This window comes from Astatotilapia calliptera, chromosome 20 (assembly GCF_964374335.1).
Source record: "Astatotilapia calliptera chromosome 20, fAstCal68.1, whole genome shotgun sequence".
NCBI classification, from domain to species: domain Eukaryota; kingdom Metazoa; phylum Chordata; class Actinopteri; order Cichliformes; family Cichlidae; genus Astatotilapia; species Astatotilapia calliptera.
Genome location: NC_137441.1, coordinates 24,461,005 through 24,474,067, shown reverse-complemented (window position 1 = coordinate 24,474,067; position 13,063 = coordinate 24,461,005). Strand labels below are relative to the sequence as shown.

Sequence of the window (13,063 nt, the reverse complement as noted above, 5' to 3'; positions counted from 1 at the left end):
AATTACTGGTTGATTCTAAACAACAGGGCAGCTTCCGTATACTCTGTATAATGTGTTTAAATATGATTGAGCTTCTTTTAGTAGTAGAAAGGGATGTCATTCATGCAGAAGTCAGGTTGCAGGCTCTCAAAGGTGCAGTCAGATGTGTCCATGGCACAGCGACCGCAGTGGCAACTCAAAGCCACAGGGTAGGTGACGATCGGGTCTACACCAGGTGGGCAGGCGGGAAGCTCAAATGTTTTATAGTACAGGTCCCGGTATGTGCACACATGCTGGTACACATTGCTGAATGGTATCTTGATGACAGGGTCCTAAAGGGAGGGGAAATGAAAACAGTGTCCTTACAAAAATGTTGTTATAACACTACAGAAGCAACTGTTTTTAAACAAGAAATTCACCTAAAATGTTAAATGAAGTTTCAAAGTCCTGGTTTTAGGCATAAAGTCTTACTGTTAAACTGTTGTGCATCACAGTGAGGGAAAGTTGATGCTTTCAATGAACCATGTGCCAACACAGTGCAGGGGAGCTACCTAAACGCTACTCCCACAGAGGTTGATTATCTTGTTAATAGTGTTACATCTTCAGTGCGTTCAAGTCTGCATACTGTGCTCCTCAAATTTAGAGCTAATGGACTCCCTGGTATAACTCACAAAGGTACACCATAAAGTCATCAAATATACTTTTGGTTCTGAGGGATTTTTAAAAGTAGAAAGGGAGGCAGAGCCTTCAGCTTTCGGGGCCCTCTTCTGTGCAACCAGAGTCAGACACACTCTACTGTTAAGGCTTAAACCTCTAATTGGTGGGATTTTGTCTGTATTATTATTGGGTTTTTGCCTTATGATATAAAGCACCTTGGGGTGACTGTTGTTGTGATTTGTTGCTATATAAATTAAATAGAATTGAAATTTAATATATTCCTTTACTTTTGCTGAGAAACCAGAAAGTTTTTAGTATCTGTGACACAGATACAGGTGAAATACACTGACTTTCTTCCCAGTTTAGTCACTTACATGTTTATAATAAAGGTCTGGAGTCACATGACAAATATACTAGACACACAGCTTGACTTTACTGCAAACAGCAGCTGGCAGCATGTTTGTGACTTTATGAGTCATGAGTTTTTCTTTTTGAAATGACGTCATTTTGCTGAGCGCGGAAATCTAAATGCGGCGATGGTTTCCACTATCAGCAAAGAATGGATGAATGAATGAATGAAAGACTGGAAATAAAAACAAACTGACTGACTGGTAAAAGCTGACAAGACTTGACCACGACTCAAGGTTAACCTCCACCTAGATAGGCCAAAAGGGTGGATGAATTTATGTGTGTTTCTTTTTACAGGAGCAGAAGGATGACAGCAACATCTGAGGTTGCATGACGATTTAACTTTTAAATGCCACTTTCTGTGTTTGTGAATCTAACAGGTGTGTTGTTCAGGGGTTTGTGTTGCTCACAGAGATTACTGTGAGAAAGGGTGTATACACCTGTGCAGCGTTAACATTTGCATTTTCTTCTCTACAGCATTACAGTTCTTAATGTGCTTTGAATATGTGATTTATAACTGGACAAATAGTTAATGTTTTCTAATAATGTTTTCCTACTACAGGATTTCTGGGCTTATGTGTGAAGAAACTGTGTTTATAGGTTATGAGTTGGTGATGCTATTAAACTGTGTTCTTGGGAAAATGTTGAATACTACAGGGGAGTGAATATGGGGGGAGACACATCCGGTCTTGAAAACAGTGTGATTCTTTTTACAGGAAATCTTTTTATAGCACCTCTGGAATGTGGAGGGCTGACGCCTAACCCGAGATGGTCAATGTGTTGCTAATGTTTGTTTTGCTTTTGTTAAGAGTGCATGTGGAGGATTCGGTACAAAACAGACAAGGGACATGAGAAAACAAATAAGAGATGCAGTTTTTATGGAACAGTTTAATAGGGGGCTCATAGTGATAAAACAAGTGGAGTGACATTGCTTAAGGAAGTCACTGATTAAATTGTGGATAAAATAAATTGTGGCACTAATAGTGATTTAATGATTTGAGAAATCCTGAACATGATACTTGTCTGTTATGCTGAATACTTTATCGCTTTCATGATTTATAGTTGGTTGTAAATAAGATGTTTGATTTAACAGATTTGTTTTCCAGGATACAGGTTCCAGGTGGAGCTGGGAGTTAATTCAATTCAATTCAATTCAATTTTATTTATATAGCGCCAAATCACAACAAAAGTCGCCTCAAGGCGCTTCATAGATACAGAGAAAAACCCAACAATCATATGACCCCCTATGAGCAAGCACTTTGGCGACAGTGGGAAGGAAAAACTCCCTTTTAACAGGAAGAAACCTCCGGCAGAACCAGGCTCAGGGAGGGGCGGCCATCTGCTGCGACCGGTTGGGGTGAGAGAAGCAGATGAAGTTAAATGAGCTTAACATGTAACTGCTGACTAATGTTTTTACACAGGGTTACAGGTTGGCGGGAGATTGTTTTAGAGAGAATGTGTAACATTCTTGTACAGGTCTCAGTAGGGAGTTGACACATGGCGGAAGCCAGGTGCAAGAGGAGGGTCATTTTAATTTGTAGGTGTCGTGAGGTGCAGGAGATTGAGAGGAGTCTTCCCACAGCAACGTTTTAAATAAAATGAGAGATTCATCGTGGACATTGAGGAAGACAACTAAGGTGTACGACGTGCTCTGCCTTAAATCTTCAGCAGCGTTGGAACATGAGAACCTGAGGGATGAAGGGAGCGTGCCAAGCTCCAAAAGTGACGGCTCGTACCACAACAGCAGTCCAGTTGAAGGGGACAGGCGGGACCTAGTTCCATTGGTCTCAATGTGCAGTAGCAGATGAGAGTTTGGTGGAGACAAGCTCATCTCCAAATAACACGGGTGGCAAAACAGAGGCAGAATAAACCCTCTGACCCGTGCAACGACTAACCAGTAGTCTACCTGGGAAGTTGAAGAAAGAAGAGAAGGATCGCAGAGCATCATTTCACTCAAAGAGGAGGTGGCTGCGTGGCCCGAGGAGTGAGACAATAAGAGGAGTGTTGGCCTTTTCGAGGCCAAAGAGGAGGAGTATAGAGATGAAATATTATTTTACATTCATAATCTATGTTACTATTCATAATCCTTATTATTACTGTTGCATCATTTATGATTTATCATTATTGTCATTTCATTGACACATTTATTGAAACTGATGATGTTATATTAAAGTCTGTATTTCAGGTGTTAGCATAAGCACATAATAATCTTTCATTGCAGGTGCAACTGTAATCATGTTATACACATATTGCATAATTAAAGGGTTGAAGCTTGGTCAAGTTAATTAATGGTTTGAAGCTACGGGCAGCGCGATGTCTGGCCGATCAATGGAGCAAAGTTCAGCTATTGAAAGGTTGCCTACATGTTTACAGTATAATTTACTACATATTGCCTGTGTGCATTCAGCAGCCTGCTGCATTGGAGTTTGCCTGGTAACAGATGACTCAAACGGAGTCAGGAAGTATACTTCTAAAATGTCTTTGTTTGTTGAGTGAGGTCATGTACTGAGGTTAAAATACAGACATAAGTCTGCCTGCACACAGACTTGTGTTGCTTGTAAACGGTATGCTCATGCTCTGTTCTGAAGTGCAGAGAGTAGAATAACAGGAAGCATCTGGAGGAACAGAGGAAGTAGCGGTTCCTTTTTTAGAATATGTCCTCACTGGAGTTACTGGTCATCATAAGTATAAATATCACACCCACCTATTGTCAGGCGGGAGATTGAGCCTGATGTTTTGCAGAGCCCATCTTCACCACATATGTATTTTAATAAAATCATTTGTGTTGACCCACTATGGACTTTCTGTCCTATGTCTCTTCCTCAAAAATTCGAACCGCGACAGTGGCAAATGTCAAACTCCTACAGTCTCCTCAGTTCTCCTCAAATGTTCTTGTCACATGCACAGTGAAGTTGCAGCTTGTTGGAAACACAGTGCCATTCATCCAATCAGGCAGGGTGATGGGTTTGCTCTTCTTCTCTGATGCTGTTCGTCCACACTGCTGCTGCTTGCTGGGACTCTTTGCTCAGGACTTTGCTGCTGTCTCTTTATCTGCCATGTTATTGCTCTTTGGAGCTGCATTCCTTGTCTTCAGGGAGGAGTGAGAGCTCGCTTGTGAGTTTGAGAAACACATGGCACCGTAAATAAGTCAGCCAGAAACTTGGCCTGCATGTTTCCTTTCTTAAAAGCAGAAAATGAAATTGTAGTTGTTCTTGGCTGATCAACACAAAACCTTTTTCCTATGATTATTTTTCATCTACAATGTAAATTTTGTCTCTTTTTCACTCTTTTTTTTCTTTACAATAGCTGGTGACCTGCAGAATCACCGCTCTCACAATTGGAGGCAATTACTTTTACACAGCGCACAAAAACACTGTGACGTCAGACACATTCACACTCACTTTTTTCATGTGCATAAATAAATCATATGGCTGGTGATATGTGCCATGGTGATCCATGAGTATGATCACAAGTTTATTTATTTTTCAACCCAACAAAACAAATAACAAAAACATGATGCTGATGCTATGAACACTCTACACACATGAGTCAAGATGCAGAAAAACTGCTCACGGAAACGCTGCACACTCCAGTTATCACAGTTATCACAGTTCTGTTTCCCTCTCTTTGAGGAGTTCTCAGCCAGCTCTCGATCTGATAATGTGTAGCTTGCTCATCAGCTCAGAAGAGACCGCAACGCAACCTCACACAGTGGTTGCGTGCTTTGCCCACAGTGGCATAGACTTGCACTTTCATATTCAATTCATCCATTACAACGCAGTTTTCACACAGTGACTGCGTGCTTTGCCGCACACAGTGGCAAAGACTTACAACGCAATGATCATGCACTTTATCGCACACAGTGATAAAGAATTTCAACGCAAACTCACACAGTGGTTGCGTGCTTTGCCGCACACAGTGGCAAAGACTTAAACTTACTTGGTGTTGCTTAGCATGTAATATCAGCCTCGAATCCCGCCGATCGTCATTCATCGAGGAGAGAAAACAGACAGCTAATCCACCTGCCCGATGACAAATTCTCACGTCTCGGGACTTTACTACAGGAACTTCCTGGCTGACCTCAGTCTTTCAGCGTGTCTCTTCTCCCCTCGGTGAATGTCGACTCCAGGGCTCCGGCTCTCGAAGGACCAATTAATGATAGGTTTGTAGCTTGAACCTATTCGCTGGAACGTTGAAGACAATATAATTACACAGCAAAAGCATTGAACACCAAGTAGGCAAAGTTCTTCGTGTTATTCATGCATGAGGGAGACGTGTCGTTCAAGTCGGGGGTCAAGTGTCGTTCCACCACTTGACCCCTGTCAGACTCTCAGCCATGCCCGCCCACCTGCCTGCCCGGCTGGGTGACGAGAATCTCCCATCAGCCCTTTACAGCTGCGGGGCGAAAAAAAGAAGCAGAGAACTGTGTATTTGTACATTTTTTGATTTGTCTTTATGTTCAGCAGAGCTTCTACCACCCAGGCCAACCTGACCTGCCCCAATGCACCGCACGCATTTTAGTTGAATTATTCTAATTCCTGAAGCCACATCAGTCCAGCTGATCCCAGAGAAACACTAAAACGTCCAGTAGATAGTCCGTACCGGTGCGAGGTCTTATAAAAACTGAAACTAAATGTTTGTCAAACAGTCTAAGAGCCAGAGAGTGAACTAATACACAAAACAACCAACCCTCAAACATGAGAGTGCTTCTGCTACATAACTGTGTTTGTGTTATTTTTGTACCTTGACCCAGTCCTCCATGTCGCCATCATCGATGACCTCCAAGATTTCCTGCTCCTCGATGGTCAGCTCGTCTGGCTGAGAAGCCTGCAGACAGACAAACACGTTAATTCAAATTAAAGCTGCGATGTAACAGTTTAACCATCTTCATTTCACCCGTGATGTATATTTTTCAAATACCGCCACACTGGTGAACGGACAAAAATGCTCACTGTGGCTTCAACAACATCAGCCAGAACACTGAAGAAAACACTGAGACCATGCCTGCATTTATACCACACTTTACTCAGGACTCGGGTAATATAAAACAACTAATACTCCAAAGCAGCCCAAAACTCAGACTTACACTAGAATTTCTGTACAAATTCAGAGAATCATTAGTGCCACAAAGTTTGGGAAAGTAAATCTAAATGGGGGTTGAACACGACTGGAACTGATTAAAAACAGCCAAAACAAAAAGTGTCTTTACTTCAAAGTCAGAATTATAATTGGTGACATGTTAAAACAGAATCTAACATAAACATTCTTGTTTGGAAATAGCTCTAAGATGTTAGGAGAATGTGGCAAATGAGATCACAGGATGGCAAAAATGTACTGTAAAATGATATGTTCTTGTTTCACTTGAACAATACCACCTATGTTTGCACTTATGTAAGAACAAGTATCACTGCTATGGAGTTTTCATGTTTTGCATGCAGACTCAGGGCTGCTAGTCTCCTCTTGGCATTTTCTTATTTAAACATTGGTGACTTAGAACCTCAAAGTTTAGCAGCACAACACTCTTTTTCCTTTTTCCATCAAACATTTCTTTCAGCCATCTGTTTTTATCAGTTTATATGTGGCTGTAATTAATCTACGGCAGACCCGACCATGTTTCCATGCTTTTCAGCATGCACTTTATTCACGCTTGTCGTTCACACACTGGCTGCAGCTTTCCAGCTTGCAGCCACAAACTCCAACATGAACAAACAGTCAGGACTGAATTCAGACTTTAAGCCAGCGAGGTGTGATTGTCGTCCACATGCGTCCGCCTACCTTGCAGCCGCACCGCAGACCACACCCCACCACAGTGGCTAATATTTATTCAATAACCACAAAGTACAAAAGATAAGATTAGATATTTTATTTTTCAAAGATACATGATTATACATAGAATAAAGAAAGGTTCTATAAAAATTACACATGGTGTAGAAAAACATTATAACATACAAATGAATGTTTTATGAAAATCTGACATGTTTATTCAAAGCATAAGAATAAAAGTTTTATACAGGGAGTGCAGAATTATTAGGCAAGTTGTATTTTTGAGGAATAATTTTATTATTGAACAACAACCATGTTCTCAATGAACCCAAAAAACTCATTAATATCAAAGCTGAATGTTTTTGGAAGTAGTTTTTAGTTTGTTTTTAGTTTTAGCTATTTTAGGGGGATATCTGTGTGTGCAGGTGACTATAACTGTGCATAATTATTAGGCAACTTAACAAAAAACAAATATATACCCATTTCAATTATTTATTTTTACCAGTGACACCAATATAACATCTCCACATTCACAAATAGACATTTCTGACATTCAAAAACAAAACAAAAACAAATCAGCGACCAATATAGCCACCTTTCTTTGCAAGGACACTCAAAAGCCTGCCATCCATGGATTCTGTCAGTGTTTTGATCTGTTCACCATCAACATTGCGTGCAGCAGCAACCACAGCCTCCCAGACACTGTTCAGAGAGGTGTACTGTTTTCCCTCCTTGTAAATCTCACATTTGATGATGGACCACAGGTTCTCAATGGGGTTCAGATCAGGTGAACAAGGAGGCCATGTCATTAGTTTTTCTTCTTTTATACCCTTTCAAATTCAATTTTATTTGTCACGTACACAGTCATACACAGTACGATATGTAGTGAAATGCTTGGACAACTGCTCGTGACCTAAAGAAAACAAAAAAGGAAAAGGCTATGAATAAGACAGGAAATAAATATGAAAAATTAAAAAGGGTAAATTTAACTAGGAAGGAATAAAATATAAATTAAGGTTAAAAATGAAATAACTGTACAACACAAATTAGAATGAAGGGTAAATTTAACTGGGAAAGAATAAGATAAAAAAAAAAAATATATATATATATATATATCTTGCCAGCCACGCTGTGGAGTACTTGGACGCGTGTGATGGAGCATTGTCCTGCATGAAAATCATGTTTTTCTTGAAGGATGCAGACTTCTTCCTGTACCACTGCTTGAAGAAGGTGTCTTCCAGAAACTGGCAGTAGGACTGGGAGTTGAGCTTGACTCCATCCTCAACCCGAAAAAGCCCCACAAGCTCATCTTTGATGATACCAGCCCAAACCAGTACTCCACCTCCACCTTGCTGGCGTCTGAGTCGGACTGGAGCTCTCTGCCCTTTACCAATCCAGCCACGGGCCCATCCATCTGGCCCATCAAGACTCACTCTCATTTCATCAGTCCATAAAACCTTAGAAAAACCAGTCTTGAGATATTTCTTGGCCCAGTCTTGACATTTCAGCTTGTGTGTCTTGTTCAGTGGTGGTCGTCTTTCAGCCTTTCTTACCTTGGCCATGTCTCTGAGTATTGCACACCTTGTGCTTTTGGGCACTCCAGTGATGTTGCAGCTCTGAAATATGGCCAAACTGGTGGCAAGTGGCATCTTGGCAGCTGCACGCTTGACTTTTCTCAGTTCATGGGCAGTTATTTTGCGCCTTGGTTTTTCCACACGCTTCTTGCGACCCTGTTGACTATTTTGAATGAAACGCTTGATTGTTCGATGATCACGCTTCAGAAGCTTTGCAATTTTGAGACTGCTGCATCCCTCTGCAAGATATCTCACTATTTTTGACTTTTCTGAGCCTGTCAAGTCCTTCTTTTGACCCATTTTGCCAAAGGAAAGGACGTTGCCTAATAATTATGCACACCTGATATAGGGTGTTGATGTCATTAGACCACACCCCTTCTCATTACAGAGATGCACATCACCTAATATGCTTAATTGGTAGTAGGCTTTCGAGCCTATACAGCTTGGAGTAAGACAACATGCATGAAGAGGATGATGTGGACAAAATACTCATTTGCCTAATAATTCTGCACTCCCTGTAAAGCACCTTGAGGCTACTGTTGTTGTGATTTGGTGCTATATAAATAATAATAACAATGAAGAGGCCTGTATAACACACAGATTTTAGGCTGATAGCCATCTTCACATCTTACTTTCAGCAAGAAAGTAAGCATATTACTTTGGTTATTAACCACTAAGGTATTTTCTTTTTTTTAGCTGTAAACTAAAACAAAAACAAACAAAAAAAGAACACCTACAGGCAAAACTAGGCACAATTTAGCTCTATGACAGTACAGAGAAGCTGCCGTAGCGCAGTTAAAATAATGGCCAGCATATGGATTGACTACACACACACACACACACAGACAGGAATAATTTACCAAAAACATTACATTACAGAGAACTGAACTTTTCTACAAACAGAGAGATCATAATGGAACAGAAACATCATAAGCAAGGATGTTTCTGTTCTTTTTGCTTGTGAATGACCCCTCCAATAAAATGACTAGCTAGTGTTTACAGAAGTGAATATGCATATAACCGCACGTGGTTATTTAAGTTTTGTAATGAGTGCAAAAACAAAAACAACAGCAACAAAATCAACAACAACAATATTATTAATAATAATAATACCAGAAGAAAGGAATATAATAATGTAGAGCGAAAGATGGCTCCTCCTCCCTGAGCCTGGTTCTTCACGAGGGTTCTTCCTGATAAATTGAAGTTTTTCTTTCCCATTGTTGCCAAAGCACATTCTCATAGGGAGTCATATCATGTTGGGGTTTTCAGTGTTTTCTCTCTATTAATGTAGGGTCTTTACCTCACAAACAGCTTGTTCGCCTGGGCCATTCAGGCTGTTAACAAACCCTATCCTCTTACGCTCCACCCCTGCCCACTCACCTCACCAATCTGACCCATGGTCTCAGTAACTTTCATATATTTTGCTTGATTGTATATATTTCTCCTGTTTGTTATTTATTCCTGCTGTTTTACTATTTATATCTTATACCCCCACAGTTGCTATGGAGCACTCATAATTTCGTTGTACATGTAAAATGACAATAAAGGGCCAGAGCACCTCTGACACTTTCTGTGTAATAAGCAGGAATGTAATAACAAGGCAGTGATAACTGATTAAAATGCATCAGGAAGTCTGGAATGAACTGAAAACATGTATGCATACATAGTTGTGGGGAGTCCCCCTTACTGGGGGGGGGGGGGGGGGGGGGGGTGCGGTCCTCCAGACAGCATTTTCTATCTCCCAGCTGGAGTTTTTGTTTGTCTGTGACTGGAGAGTCAGATTTTTGTTGAGCTTCACACTTGCAGACCTAAGTCAGTTTGCAGAGATCCCTCCCACTCTGGCTTTTATGTCCTAGATTTCTTATCTGAAACAGTAATATTTCAGTGACTGCTGCTTGTACCACAGGTTAATACACGCTACTGATCCCTGATAGGAGAATCATCAATTTTGGCAACAAAGAAGCCTGGTGGATGTTTGTTTACAGTCTGATGATGGGACATCATGCTCTGCATCGTCAAAGTTTGCCTCCTCATTATTATTCATACCCAGTAATGTGAAGTATGCTCATATCTACTATAACTGAACCAACCTGGTGCTCTTCATTTATGGAGGCTGTTGAGTCTGAATGTTGGATGTTGTGTATCTTGTGTTCTCTGGGCTTTGTTGTCCTCAGTCTTTTCGCAGGATCAGAAAACAAAACCAGGAGGCGCGTAAATGTTTCTTCAAATGTTTCTTCTGGATGATGATAAGACTGTGACACGGGATGCCACCTTTGGTCTTGTGATGAAGCAAAGCTCAGGAAGAAGTGGGATTAAATGGTACCCACATGTGTGCTGCTGAGAAGGATGTACAGGGGCACCTGCAGCCAAATCCAAGCCTCAGGTTAGTTGTAGTTGCAGAACGCTATAGGACTGAGACAGCTGAGGCATCAAATGTTTGATTAAACGGATGAAAAAGAGAAGTTTCTTCCCTATAATTATCACTTCTTAAAATCTGTAGCAACTTCAAGTCTTTCAGCATGCTGAGCATGCAAAGAATGTGACAATATATTTTTGTTCAATATTTAATTTCTTTTAGTTGCAATTGTTAAATGAAAAAAAAAATATATTCTTATAATTTAGCAAACTAATTTATCAAAAAAAAATATACATATATCTGTATTAGTTTTAATAAATTAATTTGACACCTGTATTGAAAATACCATATTGTATTCATACAGAATCAGTTTGGTATCATTGTTTGTCTGCTCACTGATTGTTGAAACTAAGAGCTACTTTGATCTGTTTAGATCTAAAGTATCCAAAGTTGAGCTCTGATGTTTCTTCACCCCTGTGTGTGTGATATGTGATTCCTACATGCTGGCAGAGCAGCAGTTTGTGCTCACAGATGGTGACGGTGTGGAGAGACGGTGGTGTTTCCTCAGAAGAACCAGCAGAGTCACTTGCTGACTGATGCTCATCTGCACTGCACAGAGGAAATCAACTGACCGAGGTTTGTCCAGTGACGTGTTATGAATGTATATTTGTTTTATGCTTACAGTTATGTTTTTCTTGACAGAGGCTCTGCAGAGGTTAGACAAAGCAGAGAAAACATGTGCTTTACATTTTACTGTGATTTATTGAGATATTTGTTGCCTGATGTTCAGCAGGAATGGAGAAATAGAATCAAAGGGAGATGTTTTTGATGTTTTTGTAATGATGTAAGTAAATCTTCAATATTATTTATTTGCTTGGTTATATTAGGAGTGTTTCTGAGTGAGGGGGAGAAGAGTCATCATCCAGGTAAAGTGACGTAGATCAGTGGATACACTTGTCTCCCCTTTAAAGGAGACAATCCAAGTCATCCTTAAATGTTAGTGCTTTCAAATACACAAACATTTTTAAAGGACAAAAATGAACATCCAACTTTGACTGTAACACAAAATAAATCTTTCCATGTGTGTTTTCAAACTCTCAGATGGGCAGCATATCAGTCTTGGACTGTCTAACCTGCCGGAGCAGCACTGAATGACCACCACACATGAGCATGTTCCTGCAACATTCAGCATCTGATCCTTCATCTGTGTGCTTCTGCTTTTGGTAAGTAGAGTTACCCAACTCCAGTAACTCTACACACATGCCATCCATTTCTGACGGCCTGGTTACTTCCTGTCAGTTACTTTAGAAACCATGTGGTCACCTGACCTAACACTATTCAAGTGTCACATGTCAAACAGCTGGAGAGGAAACTACACCAGTGTACTGGGATGTTTCACCAACACGTGCCAGATGCTGTTCCTTCATGGTGACATCACAGAGACAGCCCCACCCACCTCAGGACCTCGCCATTTATCATGATGATTATAATGATGACAGCGAGCGGAACTAAGACTGCAAAAATCCACGACCAGAATTTTTCTTTCTAATTATTAATGAATACTGAGAGCCTCTTTCTGTGTTTTGTATGTTTTGGGGTTGTTTTTTTTACCTCATTTGTTACTAACAAAGTTCACCAAACTCACACAGTTTACATTCTGTATGTTTCCATCTTTACCAGCCACACTCTAATTGCATTTAAGAAAATAATCCTTAGAAATCGTCATTTTTCTCTTTTGTAATTGATGATAATTCAGTGAATATAAGATAAGATAAGATAACTCTTTATTGTCATTGCACAGTCATACATAGTACAGTAGTACAATGAAATTGGAAAAACTGTCCTACGTCGGCACTACATATAACACAACACGACACGATATGACACATCACAACGTAACAAACAACACAACACAGTAACACACTGCTTCCTTCTATTGCGTCACACATTGCTTTAAGTTTTTCAGTGTCCAGTTATTTTTTACTGCTGTTTAAATTCTCTGAATGTTTGACCCTGTAGACTGTTTGATGGACTGCTTGTCTTCCTGTTTGTAACCGCCGCCTGTTTTTTTTTAATAAAGATTTGGATTTCTGACTTCAACACAGCCTCTGCGTGTCCTCCCTTTGAGTCCTCTTCCTCTGTGAACGTGTTGCATGTGTCACAGATTCATTTTATTAGCAGCTTTCCCACAGTGAGTTGCATCAGCATTCATTCACAGCACATTTCAGAAGGATTCAGATTAATACAGTGATCTTATAGTCAGAATGATCCTGACAGAGTGCCACTGTAAACTATCTTTCATCAGGTAAATTTCAAAGTTCAGTAT

At 40.3% G+C, this 13,063-nt stretch overlaps 1 protein-coding gene and 1 long non-coding RNA gene across 7 annotated transcripts; one reads left to right on the top strand and one right to left on the bottom strand.

The window, feature by feature from the left end:
- LOC113033286 (gonadotropin subunit beta-2-like) lies at positions 1-6,077 on the bottom strand. The gene is made up of 2 exons (XM_080294561.1): positions 5,788-6,077; positions 1-311 (listed from the first exon to the last, which is right to left on the bottom strand). The coding sequence occupies exons 1-2, from the start codon at positions 5,803-5,805 to the stop codon at positions 78-80; spliced, it is 252 nt and encodes an 83-aa protein (XP_080150687.1). The 5' UTR covers positions 5,806-6,077; the 3' UTR covers positions 1-77.
- A 4,032-nt stretch (positions 6,078-10,109) lies between these two features.
- On the top strand, positions 10,110-12,855 carry LOC113012845 (uncharacterized). 6 transcript variants are annotated; one of them, XR_013904337.1, is made up of 5 exons: positions 10,110-10,764; positions 11,253-11,373; positions 11,625-11,663; positions 11,839-11,960; positions 12,037-12,855. It is a non-coding gene; the product is annotated as an uncharacterized LOC113012845 (long non-coding RNA). The 6 variants fall into 6 exon arrangements; XR_013904338.1 differs by having other exon boundaries at positions 12,081-12,854; XR_013904335.1 differs by having other exon boundaries at positions 11,248-11,373; positions 11,625-11,733; positions 12,037-12,854.
- The last annotated feature ends 208 nt before the right edge of the window (positions 12,856-13,063 follow it).